Source organism: Camelina sativa, chromosome 7 (assembly GCF_030686135.1).
Source record: "Camelina sativa cultivar CO46 ecotype springtype chromosome 7, ASM3068613v1".
Taxonomy (NCBI): domain Eukaryota; kingdom Viridiplantae; phylum Streptophyta; class Magnoliopsida; order Brassicales; family Brassicaceae; genus Camelina; species Camelina sativa.
In genome coordinates, this window is record NC_141886.1 from 3,307,651 (window position 1) to 3,329,204 (window position 21,554).

At 33.4% G+C, this 21,554-nt stretch overlaps 3 protein-coding genes across 4 annotated transcripts; 1 reads left to right on the plus strand and 2 right to left on the minus strand.

Moving 5' to 3' along the window:
- Positions 1 to 6,478: 6,478 nt before the first annotated feature.
- LOC147940788 (uncharacterized) lies at positions 6,479 to 8,022 on the plus strand. The gene is made up of 2 exons (XM_087458270.1): positions 6,479 to 6,603; positions 7,311 to 8,022. Exons 1-2 carry the CDS (start codon positions 6,479 to 6,481, stop codon positions 8,020 to 8,022), a joined length of 837 nt encoding a protein of 278 aa, XP_087314396.1.
- Positions 8,023 to 11,662: 3,640 nt separating this feature from the next.
- Positions 11,663 to 14,069, minus strand: LOC104700157 (multiprotein-bridging factor 1b-like). 2 transcript variants are annotated; one of them, XM_087456373.1, is made up of 7 exons: positions 13,823 to 14,055; positions 13,579 to 13,729; positions 13,148 to 13,231; positions 12,816 to 12,897; positions 12,524 to 12,592; positions 12,155 to 12,381; positions 11,663 to 12,060 (listed from the first exon to the last, which is right to left on the minus strand). In XM_087456373.1, exons 2-4 carry the CDS (start codon positions 13,718 to 13,720, stop codon positions 12,893 to 12,895), a joined length of 231 nt encoding a protein of 76 aa, XP_087312499.1. In that variant the 5' UTR covers positions 13,721 to 13,729; positions 13,823 to 14,055; the 3' UTR covers positions 11,663 to 12,060; positions 12,155 to 12,381; positions 12,524 to 12,592; positions 12,816 to 12,892. The 2 variants fall into 2 exon arrangements, with proteins under 2 accessions (XP_087312499.1, XP_087312498.1); XM_087456372.1 differs by lacking the exon at positions 12,524 to 12,592 and having other exon boundaries at positions 13,823 to 14,069.
- A 259-nt stretch (positions 14,070 to 14,328) lies between these two features.
- LOC104700158 (inositol diphosphatase DSP2-like) lies at positions 14,329 to 17,914 on the minus strand. The gene is made up of 6 exons (XM_010415621.3): positions 17,374 to 17,914; positions 17,166 to 17,265; positions 16,894 to 16,989; positions 15,088 to 15,145; positions 14,954 to 14,997; positions 14,329 to 14,856 (listed from the first exon to the last, which is right to left on the minus strand). The coding sequence occupies exons 1-6, from the start codon at positions 17,667 to 17,669 to the stop codon at positions 14,671 to 14,673; spliced, it is 780 nt and encodes a 259-aa protein (XP_010413923.1). The 5' UTR covers positions 17,670 to 17,914; the 3' UTR covers positions 14,329 to 14,670.
- Between the last annotated feature and the right edge of the window lie 3,640 nt (positions 17,915 to 21,554).

Sequence of the window (21,554 nt, forward strand, 5' to 3'; positions counted from 1 at the left end):
GTTTTTCTATAATTCCATGAACCTCGGTCTGTTTTGCACCTTTAGACTTTCGAGGATTTTTATCTTTGGAACCTAACGGTCTACCTCGTTTCAAACGTGGTTTAGACTCTGTAGCAACTTGTTTATTGTGTTCCTTCTGAACATCAATACGTACTGGTGCATTGCAAGCTGGTATGTACGATTTTGTTACTCTCTTTGGGTCAGCAAAGGAATCTGGCAATTGATTAGCTAGCTGTTGTAAATGTATAATCTTTTGAACCTCTACATCACATGCTAGAGTTCGAGGATCTTGCCAATTTAAGGATGTTTGATTCCATGTTAATTCCTTGACCAGCTTGCCGGTCTCACCACCTATCGTAGGGAATTCGGACTCAACGAATTGACAGTCCGCGTATCTGGCCTTAAATAGATCTTCTGTCAATGGCTCAAGATACTTTATAATGGTGGGAGACTCATATCCCACATATATTCCCATCCTCCTTTGAGGTCCCATCTTAGTTCTCTGTGGTGGAGCAACGGGTGTATAAACAGCACAACCAAATGTTTTGAGATGGGATAAGTCTGGCTCTTGACCCGATAATAGTTGGGATGGTGAATATATGTGTTCACTAGATGGCCTGATGCGTATGAGTTCTGCTGCATGTAAGACCGCGTGTCCCCAAGCCGACACAGGAAGCTTCGATCTCATTAACAATGGTCGAGCTATTAATTGTATACGTTTAATGAAGGATTCAGCTAATCCGTTTTGTGTATGGACATGTGCCACAGGATGTTCCACACAATCAACTTTTTGACACGTTAAGTGTCTCCCAGTATCTAAAACGATGTGGGCAGAGACACAGATCTCTGATTAATACCAATTAAAACTTTTTCTTTTTTTTTTTGATTTTATTGTTATAAAATTAAAAGACATCCCATGGATATAACCGATGGGAAAGCTTTTATATCCATATTTGATGACCACATCACCCCACAACATACATTGCTACTAAAACATGACACTGAGCATTATGGCTAATTGTAGGTACAACAAATAAGAACAAAGGTCTAAAATAAAACTAGCTCAAGCTAAAATTTATTTGGAAAAAACTAGCAATGACAATTGGGGTATATGGGTAAGTCTAGTGGTACAACTCATGTTGTTAAAGGTTCAACCTTATCCCCAAAAGCATCAGGTACAAGTCGTGTTGAAACACGATCAAGAATCAAATATATCATGAATAGAAGAGACATTCAGAAAAAGATCTGTTCATAATCTGATTTTTCGGCTAGACTCTACGTCTAAATCGAGCGTCCTACTAGCGTTTGAGTTTTGCCACTAAAAAAAACTAATTTTTGTTATGAATATATTGTATTATGTGGATGTCCATTATCTCATTAATAGATTTGGTGTATAATCAAAAACCCTAATGTTGTATCATTATAGATATGTTATATCCTATGAGATAGAATAATAACACATGAAAACAATTCCCTAAACCTTTTGTTATAACACGTTATTAGCACGCTCTAAACCCTACCAACCAAGCAAACATGAAATCCTAACCGACTGAAAAAAAAAAAAAAAAATCATGGCTGATGTCATCTCTATTACCCCGCCGTCGTCTCTATCACTAATACCAGATAAGTTTTCGTAACGATCTGTTTTGTTTATCATTAGATAAATTATTGGCATCATGATTCATGAACATATTATTACCGATCATGCCTTGGGTTATATCTAGTAGTCAATCGATATATACATCAATAGATATACTCGTGTTTCAAAATTTCAAACATGCTTTATTATCTTTTGTTTCGTTATATAATAGATCAACACATGTTTATTGCTTTCTTATTATTTATTTGATTCACATATCGATAATGTTTAAGTGAAATTAAACTTTGTATACAATAATTATTTTTTCATTAGTTAGAGATTGATGGGAGAATCGTTGGTTGATTCCTGAGTGTTATAATGATCGTGAATTGTTTTGGTGATAGTCATAGAAACCCATCTCATATTTTTTGAGTCTCAAACATGTTTATTGATTATTGTTCAATCACGGCCACCTCATATAATACTGTGTATTGTTTCAGTGTTGACTTGTATACACCTTAACTGATCGAGTTTTTGATATAGTCATGTTTGATTACCGATTAGTTTTTAGTGCCCAATATAATTATATTGCTTAATGCTTTATTGTTTGATTTTATGAAGCGCTGGTTTGGTAAACTAGTGGTTCGAGTGCGAATTGATACATGTTTTATTCCTCATATGCGATCTCAGTTGCTTTATCATTAAACGTCTTACTTTAAAATCATATTCACGTTTGATTTTGATTTTTATTTTTGGTTTAGTTGCTTGGAGGCATGATCTCCGTTTTAGATCCCTTGATGTTGTCATCTTCGATCTTTCCCATCTACAACGTATCTATTTTTACGATGTCTTCGTCTTCCCCTTTGAAACCACTGGAGCACACGGTTTCAATTTTTTCATCGAGATAAGTATTTATTTCATGAGAATGAATACAATTATATATAGTACATTAATACATATAATTTATTATTATATAATAATTATGATAATATAATTATATTCTTTGGTAAAACTCTTTAGATTTTATAATAAAATCTTTAGTAAAACAGAAAAGTAAAACGTTTGAATAAGAATATATATATATATATATATATAAAAATATAAAGATATGATATTTAATATTTAACACTCATTTATATGATTGTTTATAATATTTTGTGATTTAGTTTATTTGTTTAATCACAAATTTAAATCTAATTAAAATTAGATATAATATCATGATGAAATATTTTAAATCATATCTCCAAACTTTTTTGGTGAATAAATTGAAAATTTAGTAACAAATTACTATATAATGATTATTGATCATATTTTCTTGGCATCACTTCTAGGAGGAGGTTTAAGTCCAAATATATGACCATAAAATTTTACTAGTTCTTTAGCATAATCTAAAGAAAGTAAATGACTAAAAGTCTGTAAGAGAATACATACAAATCATTTTAATTCCAATTATTACCAATATTATATAATAGTAAAATAATATCATTGTTGGAAATATATTAGAGAAAATATAGTATACTTGTCACAAAATATTGTTGTCATGTAAGACACAATATAGTGAAAAATATATTTTTTTAAATATTATAATCTTATTTTTTTTGTGACTGTGTAAAATTACGAGATGTTGATGTAAATCACATCCTATTGGCTTGGTCTATTCATTGAACTGAATATGACTTTATGCAAAGAAAAAGAAAAACGCCACATCAATGATAAGAAAGTTGCTATAAAAGTGGTTATAAATGTGGGTATTATATATATATAAGGTCGCGGTTAAGTCGACTAGTATCTCCACTATAAGTGAATAATAAGTACATGACATACTTATCTCATCTATATATGATGATGATGAAAGAAGTTACTGTGAGACAATTTCCACTATTCTACTACAATAATAAGAAGTAGTAGAAAAAGTATTGAACGCTCTTGAAGAGTATATATACTATTGCCTATGGGAACATAATTTGATAATTATGTGTTATAATTTCTCAATTAGTCTCAAAGTTAAAAGAGTCTAATATATAATACATTACCCAATTTGAGAATGTTATTGATTACAAAGTGGAATTCAAATCGAGATTGATAGACATGAAGTGTCATTATCTCGAGGGGGAGAATTCATGAATCCCACATACAAAGGTGATGGAACAAATAGAAGATTATGTTCACACCCAAAATGAGTTTAATCACTCATATGAAAGAGCAAATCTTGAGGATTTGAAAAGTAATCATGTTGAGACAATAAGGAAAGAAAAATACTTTGAAATCATAAGTATTATTACCCAAGACAAAAAAGTGTTTTAGAGATTACATGCATTATCTAGAAGATGAAATGCTTTGTGAAAATCTCACAGTTTGGCATGACCGGTTAAGCCATTCCGGTTCAGTAGTGATGCGAAAGAATAATCGGAAATTTCTGAAAAGATTCATTAGAGAACCTTAAGAGTTTTCCTAGTGATTTCTTATGTGTGCTGCTTTACAAAGCAAGCCGATTATATGGCTTTCACCGACCCCATGAATTTGGATAGTGTCAATTTTCTGGTACGTATACAAAGAGATATTGTGGACTGATCATCCACTATATATGTTTGTTATGATCATGCAATCTCGAGTTTGTGAGAGTATTTGGTTAATTGACAATGGTGGTGAAACCAAGTTATGTAATTGACATAAATGACTCTATATGTCAATAAGTTCGCATCGGGCCAACGAATTATCATGAGTACTCCCCACTGTAATTGGTTTGGGTCAAAAACCAGATATATTCCATCTAAATGCATTATACATGTTGCGTTGCTCCACCACAGTTATATAAGATGGAATTTGAAAGAATGTTGGAAATATGTTGGATATGAATCTCTTTTAAAGATTGAATATCTCGAGAATTTGAGTCTCGAGATGCAGAGACTGTTTTAGTGAGTTAGTCTTTCCAACATGAGGGGGAGAAAATAAACAGCTGGTAAAGAAATATAATGGAAGAAATTATCTTGATCCTCGTACTGAGAAATGTGCGCAATAATTTCAAAAGATAATTTATTGGCAAAGTTTGCAAAGATGCTAAAAGCATGCAAGAGCCATTCTCTGACCATGATTGAATGACAAAGTCACATATACCAACTGTGCTCCAATTGAAATTAATATCCTAGAAGGATAAGATCAATTGCTATTAAGTCTAAGGATAACATGAAGTGTGATAGACTTAGGGTTCCAAATATAAGAATTCTCGGAAAAGAAAAAGGAACATAAATTAATATGGCACCGAGAAAGCAAAGAGTTATGAAAAATCTCTAGAAGAGATGTAGACATGAGTAAGAAAGAGATTCAGGTACCTGAGAATCATAATGAAAGGAAACCTCAACAAGTTGAGTCATGTCTAGAATGAAAAAGAACCAAAAAGCAAATCGACGTCGTAAATATGTTTGCATGCAGTGTTGCAGTTGATGATGTTATGGATAAAAATCGAGGATCATAAACCGCGGTCAATAGAAAAAGTTTTATTGAAAAGTGTACACAAAGAATGATTGGTTTAATCATTAAAAGAAATAGCTATGAAATAGTTCAAATCTCTTGAAGAGATAATATTTGGACCTATAGTCCTTACACTTGAAAGAGTAAAATGAGTGGAACATAAGTGAATCTGTATGAGAAATTCAGTACGTGTAGTAGTACAATGATTCTCAGAAAATACTTATGAGAGATGTACTCTCATTTGGTAGAAGCAACTAATTTAGATCCCTTAAGAGTTTGAAAATAAGAGTAAGACTTGATTCAGTCTAGTGAGAAGGTTTTCAAACTGTCAGAAGTTTCCTTTAAAGTGATCATATTGCTAGAAGCAATATTTTATAGTTCTCGAGAAAAAGTTTTGTAAACTTTTGACATCTTTTGAGAGAAAAGGGTGAGAGTATGTCTTTATGAGAAAATCATTTGTGTAGATCATTGTTGTTCATCTTAGGTATCTCATAGTGGTTTGAAAATAAATCGGGAACAAGCTAAGATAGGATCTTAGAGTTGTGTAAATCCGATATTGAACAATGACTGTAATTGTGTTCAAGAAATATTTTCAAGAAAGTTTGAGGACATAGACCTTTGCTGAACCTCGTTAAAAGAAAAATTATGTGTGTCTCTTGTCTTTTTACCACTTACAAGTGGTTCTTGTTATCTGATCTCCGGTAGAGATTTCACATATGAAATTTGGTAAGCGCAAATGATCAATGATGAAATATTACTCCTGAAAGATGGAGAAACTGGATCGTATAATATCAGATCTTTCATGAAATTTCTTGAGGTTATAGATTTGACATATGATGAATGAGATGTTACCTCAAGATGCTTACATTATCTTACATAGAAAAATGGTCTTGTAGTACCATACTAATAAGAAGAGCAGAAAGAGAAAGTTTTACAAGGAGATTATGAATAACTCTTATGTATAAGATTGTTTGGAAGATTGTATCTAATAGAATATTTGGGCTTAAGTTCAAATAGATCTTCTATATGAAAGGGGTTCAAATAACTTGAAGTTCAATGACCCAATAGAATATATGATGATCATATGAGTTTGTACCTGAAAGCGTTGTTTATAACAGTTCAGGAAAGTTGATATATATGATCATAATACATAACCTGAAGATGATGCTTTCAGGGGGAGAAATATGATCATAAGCGTGGTTGTACTCTTTTTCCCTTATCATGGTTTTTATCCTATTGGGTTTTTCCATGAAAGGTTTTTAACGAGACAACAAAAGAACACGCGAAAGATAAACACCTGAAAAGGAAGATTATGATTCCAATGGTGAAAGACTATCATCTTCAAAGTCTTTGACATACATTGATGAGATTGTGAGAGACGAAGATAATGACAAAGATGAGTCATTTGCGAGGTCCATTACCAATTGAAGAATGGCGATGCACGTGTACTATAGTTCAAGTGAAGATTTGGAGCACGCATTTACCAAGACGCTTCAAGCCACTACTTTCAAGGAGTTAGTTCATCATATTGAATTGCGTCATTTTGAAGATTTCAAGTGATGTACTCAAAAGGGGGAGTAAAAACGCGCTGCACTCTTTTTCTCTTAACCATGGTTTTCCCACTCGGTTTTCCTGGTAAGGTTTTTAACGGGGCAGCATCTCATATGCGCATTTGGGACTACATTTTTATAATGGTCATCCAAGGGGGAGTGTTATGAATATATTGTATTATGTGGATGCCCATTATTGGTCCATTAATAGACTTAGCGTACAACCAAAAACCCTAATGTTGTAATACAATATATATGTTATATTTTATAGAATAATAACACATGAGAACAATTCTCTAAACTTCTTGGTATAACAATCAATTATTTTTGTTATTACAAATCAGATTAAAAAAAAAAAAGTAAATGTATCCAAATTTAGCTAATCAAGATTATTGAACCATCTACGTGACAAGCCCAACACAAGTCCAATTAGCTTAATGAAGTGATTAACAAGCCCATATATATATTCGTCGTGGTGTGAGTTCACCGACTAGTCAATCACTCCGCCGACTACAATGCCATGTTTTTTTTTTCCCAAAAAGACTAATTTTCTGAAACCGTGGGAAACTATCTTAATTTCGAATTTCGGTGGCCAATGCTACTCGAACCCAGTTGGCGAGACTTTTCTCCCTTTATCACTGGACCAAGGCGACTTGGTGCGATCAGCTTTACCACTTCTCCACCAACGATGATGACACCTTCCGATGGTATAGTAACGTCTTCTCTCAAAACACTAACGAGTACAACAAACTAAACCGGATCGGTTCACAACTCTGCGGTTCACTGTACGCCACGCGTCAACAATCCACAACCGCTCGTGCCTTCTGGAGCTCGCTGTCTTCTCCGGCACCGGCCGGATTCACACGTGACAACGTCTCAGCCGTCGAGGCTCCTTTCACCTCGATCAAGAACCTCCACGGTTTCAAGAACCAATTTGGTGACTCTCAAACCAATTGGTTCCATTTCGCATCGAACGTTATGCAAAACTACTCCAGCTACTTCAACGACAACGAGTCTGTTCCCTTGAGCTCAAATTCTTCACACCGGGCTCGGTTCCGTCGCCGTGATAGGTGTTCAGTCAGCGAAGCTAATCGGAACTTTCTTTACCCAACCGACGACGAGATCGAACCGTTCCCTACATCGAGATTTCATCCTCGCCGTCCATTACCAGATGCAATGGCTGTGATTTTCAAACACTGCGAGTATTCCGGGATTGAAGAAGTAGCTGAACAGACTTGTATCGTGACTCACGTTAACCTCATGTGGCCTGTCGGAAACGGTGAACAGAATGAGTGGACTCGGATTAACTCGGATGTTACTCATCGAGGTGAGGTTTGGTACTCGTATACGTGTCATTGGTCTACGAAACCAGTTAGTCTTAATATTCAGTTTAGGCAAGTGATAGCCTTCATGTTATCATCATGATGATGAGGATACTGATGATGAATAAGATCTCGTATTAAAAAAAAAAACTAATTGTTTGTTTGTCTTATCTCGTTCGTTCGGACAACTTAGTTCTGTTTTGAATTATTGTTACTTGTTTAGTTCATCCCAAAGAAAATTTATACACTGATTGTTATTCGTTAACTTTTAGACTTTGTTCGATACTTGGATAGATAATACAAATAGTGTATTCGTTTTAACTTTTGATTGAAGTGTGTTTTTGACCTAAAAAGAAACGATAATATCACTTTCAAAAACAAAGATTCGGTGGTTTGCAACAGAGAAAGAAGAAGGATGAGCACATGATTACAAATGGCATGGTTTTAGACTTTCTTCCGAATATATATAGGGGAGAGTTACTATAATATTACATAAAAGCTTCATTATTACAAAAATAGCACACAATTGTTGGTAATTACTAGAATAAATTATGTACTTACTATATCTTTGAAATTAGTATTGAGAAAAAACGCAATTACGGCTAATGCCATTAGTGGAAAATAAAAAATATTGGGAACTGGGAGAAAGTCTACCAGTTCTTTGACGGTATATTTTTTTGGTACATAAAGTTGGTAGTTATAGTTGGTATATTAAGGTGGCAGATTGAAGGGGTACGTTAGATTTACTTGGTATACTTAGTTGTAGTGTTTGTACACTTATGGTTAAGGTAGATTAATTAGATAGATATATGATTGCGTTAGATTAAGTTGGTAGAGAAACTGTCTTTGATGATAGACTTATGTTTTCAGCGGGTAGATCGATAGACTTAAAAAGTAGGGAAGATATTTATGGTAGATTAATGGCCCGTTGCGACAGATATATGTGACAGACTTAGTCCTTAACAGATATTTTTGGTATACTTTCTTTGTTTTTGAAATAGTTTTAGTAGTGTACTGGTAGACTTTTATTTTGTGGTAGATTAAGTAGGCATTTTTGACAGTTGTAAAGTCTTACCAGAATAATACAAATTTGTTTGATCAAGCAAAGATAGTATAGAGTTGTGATATACTTATAGGGGGATCTATATAACTCACTTTTTATAGGTTTTTAAGTTAGAAATCAGATGTTGAGATGAAAATCTATAATAGTTGAGTAAAAACCCCACAAGTGAAACCAAAAAAATAGACATAAGTCGTGAAAAAATAAAGTGAGGCAGGGGAAATTAGGGTTTTCAGTCGTATGTTAGAGGTAGAAGACGAGGATATTCTGGTAATTTCGGGTTCATTAAAATCGAACGTGTACGTACATATGAACGCATACATACATATGAAACACACAAATTGTTTACAAACAAAACATTCAAAACATATACGTACACAAGTTATTTTAATGTAACATTCAAAACAAGTACTTATGTGAGAAACGTGATAGCAATCATCATAAAGCGAACTATGTCATTCAATCTTGTTTGAGACTAATTAGGGAGATAAGTGAAACAATCACACATAAAGATATGTATAACTACACATTCTCTCACCATATTCTCACAATTACAAATAAACTCACCGTTGAGCATAGTTATAGAAGTGTCAAATCCACTGTTGAACATAGTTATAGAGGTGTCAAAAATCTAACTATGCATGTTGCAGTTTGGGTGTACTTACATAACGTTCTTTTATTTAATGTATGTTGCAGTTTGGTGTACGTACATAACGTTCTTGAGATTAGTGTACGTACATAACATTCTTTTGCTTAGTGTACGTCCATAAATCCGTTTTAATGAAAGATATTATTGTAATTTTGTAATCATCTTCAACATATCTTCTTCTAGAACCCTAGCTAATATTATCGTTGTTGTTCACCGGAAATGGAACAAGTAAGAGATGTTACTAGAACAAGTAAGAAATGTTACTAGAACAAGTAAGAAATGTTACTAGAACAACTTATGTAATTCGTAATTGTTTATTTATTTATTATATTTCCGAGAGGTAATGAATAATAACCACACAAAATTACATTTTAACTATAGAGGGTAATATTTAGATAACATAAATAGTATTTGTCGAATTGTATTACTCAGTTCAACTAGGTACAACTAAATATATATTTAGATTTGCATTTATATTTAAAATATGAAAATGATAATTAAGGTTTATAAGAATTTCTTTGCATATTGAACTATTAAAGAACCATGTTTAATCAACAATACAAGAATTTTTATATACTATCGTTTTCACATAAAACACTCTTTATAGTATAAGGAAGACTTAATAAGTGATCACCTCAAATGAAGCAAAAGAGGTGAAACCCAAGTTTTTATGAACATTGTGTTATGAAAACCTTGTATATGCTAAATTAATAGTGATAAATCTTGTGGCCAACTGCTAATTAATAATTTATATTATAGTCCAATTGGAAATACGAAAAAAATGTAAAAGTTCAACTATGAATATGAGAGTACAACTGGACAACTATGTATAATTATGTGTATACCAAATAAATTTTTACTAATATCATGTTGTCTTTGGTTCATTTTACCACACTTGTGATGATTTTAAATAAATATTCCGCCACCAAAAGTTTATTTTTTATTCGTTTTCACATGATCCATATTTAAATTTATTTTAATAGTTCTAGTACAGTTGCACCAAGTAGTTCAAATTATACTAAAATTTTCTCAGTTGTACCTAAGTGATCTAGTTGTACATAAAACCTCACATTCACCCTAAAATTCTATTAACTACAACCAAACAAATCTTAGAGCTCAAAATTCAACTTATAAAGATCATAGGTTTCGTTAAAAACCAAAGAGCCAAATTTTCAGATATAAACACTCTTAATTTCTTCGTCAGTGTTGATTGCTCAGGAAACCAAAGACTCAATTTTTTTTTTTTTTGGGCAAACTGAAATTGATTAAATAATTAAAAGTTTTACACTCCAAGAGGAGGAACCCGAAATAACCAAACAAAGCTAACCAAACAACTAAAACAAATGCCATATGTGGAAGAAAAGCAGTAAAGCAGTAAAGCAGCAAAACTGATGTTGTGAACCCACTGAAACAATCCCCTTGGAGTACCAGAAATGGTTTGCCCACCCATTATGTGCTTTCTTCCAGCAGATTGCCCCATACTGCCTTTCACAAAGCTCGATGGTTTTGAATGAGAGCTGTAGAGTGTGCTAGTTGATGAGGCTCTCTCTTGAATTAGACTCAGATCCTGCTGTTGCAAGGAAGATCCGTTGCTATTGGAGGCTATTCCAGAAGGCGCAGAATGTCGAAGTTGAATAGGCCACTTTTTAATCTCAGGACCTCCAGCTGAATAAATTGCCTTTTGCTACTCTGTTATATCAGTAGCAAGAAAAAAATACCAAGGTTATGTACCATACTAATACATAACCATATGTGTGGAGTGGCACGTGAGAAGGAATCAAATGGAGTCGGCTTATCTCAAGCGGTACACGTGGAGGGTGTGGATTAAGCGGCTAAGGAGCCGTTGGAGGAAACATAAAAACCATGTGATTGTTTTCATTTTGCTATCATCATTGAATCTTATCAAAAAATTGTAAAACTCTCTAAAAATATTTGCTGGGTTTCTCCCAATCTGGGAGCTGGCTTATCGATTAGTGTTTTATGAATACTCAATCGATTGTTTGGTGATTTCTTGGTTGATTGTGCGATTGTGAGTTAATTTGTATCACATACAATACTAGAGAATTCTATTCCCAGGCGCAATTGAAATAAGAGAGGGATGAAATATCAGATTAAGAACAGAATGTAAGGGTCAAAGAGAGGTATAAAAGAAAACAATTTACCTAGGTATTCAAGCTCGAAAAAATTCCCAATGCGTGTAATGATAAAATCCCTGGGTTTATAAGATCCATTGTCAGGGGAGGATGACAGAATGTGAGATATTGATGTTTCGTCAACAGCAGCAGAACTACCAAACGCCCTTGCAACATGACTGTTAAGTATCGATCTCCTGTCTCTATCTGACTGTATTACTGATCCAAGTGCTATAGACGATTCAACAATCGCCTTAAAACTGTTGAAGGTTCAGGAAATGGACATACTATGTACACTACCTATAAGAAATAGAAGGCAACAAGTATCAACAGCTACACTTGGTAGAAGTATACTAATCTCAATTAACATATGTATTTCTCAACTTATACTTACCATACAAGGACTCCCTGAGCCTTCTTTCTGGTTTGTGTAACGCAAGCTTTAGGCCTTTCAACGCTTTTGATAAAGACTTCAGATAGCTACTCACACATTCCACCCATTCGACAAAGACAGAAAATAATCGCTGAGATCCCAGAAGCAATGTGTTATTCCACCCATTCCACCCATTTGATTTCCCAGGCTCTGTGGCAAATGGGTTCCCAGTCTACACGTCTCATAAACTATGCAATAAAAAAATAAATCAAAAGAAATGATGAGAAAATGTCAGAACTCGTGTTCCTCTAGAAACATTTTTTATCAGAAACTAATTCCTATCATGTTTGAGCAAAACCTCTTTCACAATTGATAAACTCGTCGACTCACCAGTTCCAAGTTGCTGGAAGAAATCACAAAACTTTACAAACCAATCAAACTAAGATGCAGAGACAATCCCTATAAAACCAAAGTTCTCTTATAATCAAATCAATCCCTAAAACCCAATATCCATATAGTCATAAGACTCATAACACCCAAATCATATCGTGAATTAAAAAAAAAACTCACCTTAAGAGCATGAACAAGCCCCGAGATTACTGGGTTATCTCAGTTGGCACACGTTCATTAGCTCAGTTGGCACACGTTGATAGAGCATTAACAAGAGGGAAGAATAAAATACCTGAGCAAGTTGGGACTGGGTTAGCTTTTATCTGTTCGAGCTTGCATAATGGCTTTCTTTAGCTCAGTTGGCACACGTTAATCTGGATTTCACAATTGCATAATCAATATATGAAGCTCTATCATCAAGATAAAATATCAATACATAAAAGGTTCCTCATAGCTAAAACTCAGGTAATACAACAGAAGAACTAAACTCTTATGATTCCAGGACAAACATAGAACCTCATTTTCCCAGATTACAGAGCCTGAGACTACCACTATCTAATCTTTACAGCCATTAGGAAAATCAATTCACCATAAGTAAAGCAAGTGATTAAAGATAAGACTTACGAGTAAGGTTCTCAGTGTCATCATCAAGCCTTTTGGTGTTGAGAGATGTGCCACTTGATGCAGCCTTGTTGGTTCCAGCATTGACTAAATCCAAACAACACACACACACACAAAATCAAATGTCAGATGGAAGCCATAACTGGAAATTGCACATAGAAACAACAACAACAAAGACTCAAGAACCAAAATCAAACCAGAAGAAGTAGTTAAGCTATCGAACTAATATGAACAACAATCAAATCAGCAATACAAAAACATCGGAAATTTCAATTGAAAATCACAATAACCCCAAGGCGTTGAAAGCTAAGTTACATCTATTGAAGCTCAATCAAGGAAATAATCTAGAGAGAGACCTAAGAATGCTCTAAGATAGGATCAAACCAGAACAAAGACAATCAATTAAGAAAGAAAAAAAAGAAGAAGAATCGAACATTTTCTGACGGTCTCGATATCGGCGCCGGATCGACGAGCGGCGTTGACAGTTTTCTCGTCACGCTTGGCGGCGGAGTTAGGGGCTTTCTTACGGATAACAACGGGCTCCCAATCCTGAGTTATAGGTCCAACTCCTGCCATGGCTTCGTTCTAGCAAAAAAAAAAAAAAGCTTTTTCAATAAATCAAGAAAACAAAAAAAAGAGAACCCACCCAAGGCCTCGGTCTAGAATAAAATATGTTACCGGCGGTGAGATTGGCCATGTTCATGCTGTCTTGTCGTTGCTCATCTTCGCAAGAAAAGAATCTGGCGGAGGAAGATAAGAAACCTTAAAACCTCAGCAGTAATTTCATTGTTCTTTAAGACTAAAAAACGATGCTTTAGGTAGGCTCTCATGGGTATAGCTACATCTTCTCCCGCAGATGTAGAAGACACTCATCTCCAACAAGAATATGATTTTGTCGAGGAAGATGAAGCAATTAGAAAGAATTAATTTTGTGTTTTATTCCAACCAAATTTAATTATAAATGGCATGCATCGTAAATAAACAAAATTAGACTGGGTTATAAGTAATGTATAAACTTTTTTTTGTAGTGTTTTAGTACGAAGGATCTGAAACGTACTGTTATAGTAATTTTTTTTGTAGTGTTTTAGTAAGAAGGATTTGAAACGTACTGTTATAGTAATAAGGCAACTTTTATGTAATATTATAGGTAATTTCCCTATATATAGTGGACATTTCTGTTTATATAAATATAAATGTCTATATAATTATTTATCTAGCTAAATGATTACACTGTCTCGAGAACATAAGATACATCGATTACATTATTATTAGCTTACAAAAGAATCACAAGAAAAGGAATATATTCTTCTTCTTCTTCTTCCAATTATTATTGTTATTTTCTTAATATCTATATATAATTCAGGAGAAAAAGAAAAGAAAACAAAAACCAGAAGAATATATATACATATATATATATGATGATTCCTCTGGTTAACTCATAATCTCTCCTCTCCTTTTGTTATTCAACTATGTAGAGAAAAACAAGGGACTGATCGATTGATCAGATAAACTTCACGTTTTTCATTTTACCTACTGGTGCAAGAGAATGACATCGGAATGTGCTTCAAGTTTGAAACGTCGAACAACTCCATGAACCTTTGATCCGAAACTCTAGCTTTAGCCGCTGCAAATCGCTGATACTCGTCAAATATCGATGTCAAGCACCATTTCTGGAGTTTCCTCATGCATCCAACAAGACACCCGGTTCTATGCTGCAATGATCATAGCCATGTCTTGTGTCAAAACAAAGAAATGAAACTCATCGACTAAGAGGATTTAGCTTTTTCATATTTACAATTTTTTACATACCTTGCCTCGTTTGCAATGAATCAAAAGTGGATGGTTCTTCTCATCTACGGATTAAAAAAAAAAAAAGACAAGATTAGAAGATTTAAACACATAAGCTAGACATAAGTTTCTATTAGGGCTTCTATGATTTATACCAAGAAGGACTTTAAGTGCTTCACGGATTTTATGATCTAGGATATCTACAAATGGCTCCTGCAAAAATGAGGATCACACTGTTAGTTCCTTGGCAAGTCATTAGTAACTCACAAACCAGAAAAAAAAAAAGAATCCAAATTATGATGTGACATGTTCAATGTGTCGACTATATTCATTCTTAGAGACCGAAATTGATAAAAAGAACTATACAGTAAAAGAGCAGTGGAGTATATTTTATCATCCTATTATTGAAAGTTAGGCACAGCAAAAAAATATACACAATATCAAAGAGGGCCATGAGAAGCACCCAATAATGAAAAGGAAAATGACTTCCTATGAAGACTAGAGAGTTGTCACACTCAACATATAGAATCTCAGCCAATAAGCAGATCTTAAACTAGAGAGACACAACAAACAAAATATGAGTGTGGAATATTCACAACACTTCTCGTCAAATCATTCTAAGAAGAAGATAAAAGCCACTTTACCATGTTTAGTCTAAAAAGAAAAAAAGTTGAAAATTTTATTATATATTCACATGAACAGAATTGACAACACAAGGGTGAATTTGTGGGAAAGAGAACGATCAATACCACAACAGCAAATCAGCACAATTATATTTCCTTTCAGTCTTCTCTTTTCGAGTATAATAAAGCAATCTAGATAAAATAAAACTAGCCGCCCCATCACAAGTTGTACAAACTCTCTTGTTCAACTAAAGTAACATGTTCTTTTTCAAAGAAAAGATAAACTAATGTGACATGCATGTTTGGTTGGCTTCTCTTATGGCTGAATTTGAAATATCAAAAGTTATGGATTATACATTTGGCGTTAAAGGTAACTAGTTCACCGCTCTACGCTCAAGTTTGGTTATTACCTCCCTTAGCTTATATATACCAACAATTTCCTTCAACGAAAAGTCATTCCATCCAAACATGAGCCACTAAAACATACTAAAGCAACAACATATATGTAGTTAGGTATTAACCACAGTAACTGACATATAAATGAACAATCTATCACTTTCACACTTATTTCCAGCTTGATTTAGGTACTATACCTACCAGTTGATATGTGGATACTTTTACCATTAACACATTGACGACAAGTCACTATCCACAAAGTTTTCACCACTAAAACCCAAAAAAAAAAGTTTAGGTACATTTTCTACTTCAACATCAACTTGTACAACCACAAAGAAACACTTTTTACTTTTCCTATTTAATTTAAGATTACATAAGATACCATTCATGCATTAAAGTGCACACACAACTAATATGAACCAAGAAAACAGTATCAACAGAAACACAAAGGAAAGTAAAACTTTCGAGTAGTGGATCTCTGACAATACTTGTATGCAATTGCAAGGCAGCTAAGTATTTATTTCTTTGACGCAGCCCATTATATTATCTAAATTTTTATATATAGGACCAAGTGGTATTAGTTGATGAAGGGCAAGCAAACAAACAGTGGGGCCATGGAGTCAATGGTAACGGACAGAGCCAAGAAAAGCATCCTTCAATAAAGCATTAAAGAATGGTGTACGCTTTTTTCTTGGGCGGTCTCATATATAAAAATATGGATTAGAATAACCTCTTGAATGGTTAAGTCCAAGACAAAAAGAAAATCCCATACATGAAATGCCATTCTTCTTGTCTAAATCATAACACACCTAAGCAAATTACTACTCCTAAGGAAACATGAAACTTAGAGAGACATGCATGCTTAAAGAACAATAATTAGGCAACATTATACTAAGCAATTCAATGCGTGACTAGAAGTCGAAATAGTATTCAGAATAATACCGAAGTTTTCGAATTTCCATTTGTATAGGAACCCTCTTTGTGATGCTTAGAACCCCAAATATGCAACCAAACCTCGTTCTCTAATCCGGGCAGACACTGCAAATTCAAGATATCCAAATAGATAAGAAACTTCCAATTTTGAGACTCCCCTTTATGAATTCATGTTTTGAAGCCTCAAAGTTAAAAGAATTACAGAACAAGACAGTGATGAAGCAATTAGAAATGGACATTTATGAACAGAGAGAGTGCATATGAGATAAAAAGACACACACCTTGGACTTGGAGCCGTCAATGCCAAACTGGAAAAGACTAATTCCATTGGATTTGAGGAACTGCATGTTGTTCTCCGGATACGGCTCTGGACACAAAGATCTTCACACATTTCCCACATAACACAAACAAACACACAAAAACCTAAAATCAACAATTCCAACGTTTTCAATATAAGAGTCAATTTGATCAAAGTTCTTGGGAGCTTACATGATTGAGCGAAGGCCAAGACTCTTGATGAAGGGGAAGTTCGCTGTGTCCGGGAAACCAGACCGGAAGATACCGTTATCGACCATCGCAAAGTTCAACGGTGGAATCAGGTCGCCGGAAATCTCACGCAATGGTGCAGTAGCAGTAGCAGTAGCACCAGCAGCTGGCGGCGGAGATAAGTTGCTCCGGTCAACCATAGCTACCTCGATCTTGTGGAAACCCTCACCTCTGTCTTCCTCCTCCTCTTCCATAGTCATAAACTTGGTCTTGTTCATCGACTTCTCAATAAGTTTCATCCTCGAGCTAAGAAAGAATCTAAACTAGCTAGTTCGATTGGGAGATTTCTTGGAGTGTTGAATCTGAAGATCTTATCCTGTTTTAGTTTCTTGTAAGGTTATGGAGAAGTAATGGAGATGGTCGTTATGATTCGACGACCTTGCTTTATATAGACACGCCATTGTAGAGAGAGAAACTTTTATGTTGTCGCTGTTGGACTTTTAGAGAAATATGGATAGAGAAAAATAAAGAGAAAGAAAAGAATATTTGGAGGAGATGAACGAGACTTGCGTTTTCAATCAATTAGTATGTTTTCTAAAATAATTAATGCACCAATTAAATTCTTATTTTTATTTGGAAAAATTAATAGTGAAAGTGAAAATACGACTTTATTAAATTGAAGGAAAGCCATAGTGGTGGATCGGCGTATGAGGATACGTATAAAAATACAAAAATAGAAATAAGCTAATTCGGAAAACCACAAATCTTTTTCAACCCAAAAAAATATTCAATTTGGTGTGACAAATAACAAACTATAAGTTTTTTTTTCTTCTTCTTTCATTGCAATCTACTTTGGATATTACAGCATATCGTGTTATATGAATATGATCCGATTAGATTTAAACATTTAATTATCGTGGTTTGTAATTAAATTAAATAAATGTATGTTAGATTGTAATAAACAAATAAAAATACATCAGATAAGAATTAATGTTTTTTCATAGTTGTATCTCATCAGTCAAACATGTTTTTTAGATATTTTATGTCAATAACATGCAATATACACATTTGTTACCAAAACTGTAATACAATAACGAAACTAATACAAAATATTACGCAAAAATATTTTGTTTACAATAATAATTTTTGTAAGATGTAAATAGGTGCTTTAAATTATTAATGTGGTTGTTATACATTTTCATGTTAAAAAATATGGGAAAGTACCACTTTCTAAAAATATATATTTCCATTTTCAAAATTATATTGTAGCTTATGATGATATTAAGTTTATAACTTTTTGAGTAGGTGAATAGTATGCGGGCGTATCTAGATAAGTTCTATTAGAACATCTCTATGGAAGATTAAATTATAAAAAGAACATAAACCGGCTATAATGACATGTGTTAAGTAACGTTTCTCATCGAATCTCAATTGAGAACCGTTTTTCAATCTCTGTTACTTTAGTATTATTTATATTAGTGAAAAGTGAAATCTTTTGTGAGAGATTATGGATGAAGATAAGCTTAGCGTGTGAATGGTTGCATGGGACAAATCTATACGTGCATTAGATCGTTTTTATTTATCATTTCAAACGTTGTTGTCTGCAATGGTGTGGTCTAAAAAAACAGAAATAAAATCGCAGCGGACCAATTACGGACTGTTTTTGCATACAAAAAAAGCTTGTCCGCAACAATTTGTTATCCGCCTTAAAAATAAAACAGTCCAGACCGCATACAGATTTGGCCGCCCTGACCGCAGTTACCATTCACACTCTTAGGGTTTGAATGGTGACTGCGGTTGGTGCGACCAAATTTGTCAGCGTTTTAATCCGTCCCAAAAATAGGGCGGACAGCAGACCGTAGCGGACCAGTTTTATTTGCACACAAAAATAGTCCGCAGTTGGTCCACATCGGTTTTCTTTCTGTATTTTTTGGACCGCACTGCTGCGGACTAAATTTGTGAATGGTAAATAAAAAGTGGTTTAGTCTGCCGACGGATTTGTCCGCCATAACCGCTGTCACCATTCAAACCTTGAGAGTATTTCCAACATATTTTTCCTTTTTTAAAAAAAATAGAGTAACTTCATTTTGCAAATGAGTTTTTTTTCAACCCTATTATATTTTGGAGTTAAAAATGAAGATCTCCAAATTTTAGTATACAATATTAATAGAGGTTTCCAAATATAGGGAAAAAATGAGAACTTTATTTTGAAGAAAAAAATGGAGATGGATTAGAGTAATTTGACTCCAAACTCAATTTTGAAGATGAATAGGATAGTTTTAAGATCAAATCATATTTGTATTTTCAAATTATTTTTTAAAAAGTGTAATCAGGATCATTCTAATCCCAATCGAGTTAAAACCTTAAGATCGACTTGGACTAATCAGAGCCGTTGTGTTTCAAAAACTGTTTTTAGTAAATCTCTACTTCTTTTTAGCAATAAGAATTAAATGAGTTGAAACAATTACATTCATGCTACTGATATAACAGAAACAAATACATGTCAATTTTACAAGTAAAGATACATGTATATAATTACTCCCTTTACACATAAAAGTCCCACCAGCCCTTTTATCCAATTGCATATAACATTGCAATTCAATTATGTTAGTTTCAACTTTTGAATCGATTGCTTCTACTAGTTGTGAGCTCTTCTTACAAGCGCTCTTTACAAACGTTCAAACTTCACATAACTTATTTATATTGCAAACGCTCTTTGCTTTTCTTAAGTTATGCACAGATGTTAGAGGTGTCACTACTGAAAACTTTAAATAAATGTTAGTATGATTTTATATTTTATAATTAGTGTGAACTGTGAACAACCAACATGTAGTTATTTTTTGCTTTCTGTTCACTAATTATTTTTGTTTATTATGTTATAAATGGTAGAAGATAACCTAACTTTGTTTAATCTAGTAGTTTGTATCAGTGTCATTATTAACAAATTATATTTGGTAATCAGAGAAATTATAAGCAATGTGTATATTGTATAAAGCTGTGTATATTGTATAAAGCAACTAGACATATATATATATATATAATATTGTATTTGTATGAAATCTCCTAAACTCCGGATCAATAAAAATACGCTGCAAAATGTTCAAAGTTGTTTATTGAATAGGTTTTAGTTTTGGGTCTGTATATATCCGTTAAGAAGATAGTAAGATTTTTTTTTTTTGGTGTGAAGATAAGTCTCCCCATTAAGAAGATAGTAAGTTTGTAACACTAGCAATATTCATACGGCCAGCAATATTCATACGGCCAGCTCTAACGGACGAAAACAATACTATAATTAAAACTTTTGACATCTGCATGCAACATTTTATATAAACTGAAATTTGAACCCCGCCCGCAACAAAAAACTTCGTTTATGTTTGTTAAATCACTGATCGAATGTGTTTACATTGTAATGTTTAGATTGTCGACACAGCATATAATTAATCCATTTGAGTCATTTTGTCATCCACGTCACGTTAATTTGTCTACAATCTTCACAATAATAATACTAAATGGAAATAACATATATAATAACTAAAGAATTTTCTGTTGTTAACCTTCTATCAAAAGAAAATAAATCTTCTTTTGTTCTTAACCATTTGAATTTCTATCTTCGTAAGCTAATAAAAATACAGTTCAACAATTGTATTTTAACATTTTTATAGAGTAAATGAAGTTAATCTTTTTTTACTTTCGAATTTAAAGAATTAAAATTTGTATAACCTATATGATGATTCTATATTTAGATTGGTTCTTTCAGAAAATATTGGAAATTTGGAGAAACACTAGTTCCTCCTTGGTTTCTTTTGTTTTGGTTTTTGCTCAGGAGCTCTTTAACAAAGAAATAAGTAGAAAAGAAGAATAAAAAAAAACTAATGGGGAAATTGAAAAGGCACATTCTGTGGAATATGCTTCAGATTTGGGAAAGAGTTTTTGGGTCGCGAGCTGAGCTGGGCTCCATCTTCCGTAAAGAGCTTTCCGTGTCGTTAAGAATGTACTCCAAAACCCTAATTTTTTGTTATAATTATTTTTCTGTCAATTTTAAAGTTATGTTTTAATAATTTTTTTTGAAAAGTAACGTGTTTAACATTAGTTTAGCTGCTGTTTAGCTAAGCTTTAACCTTACAATTAATTAATTACTAGTTTAGAGTACGTAATAATATTTCGACCTTTTTTTCAATGTGGTA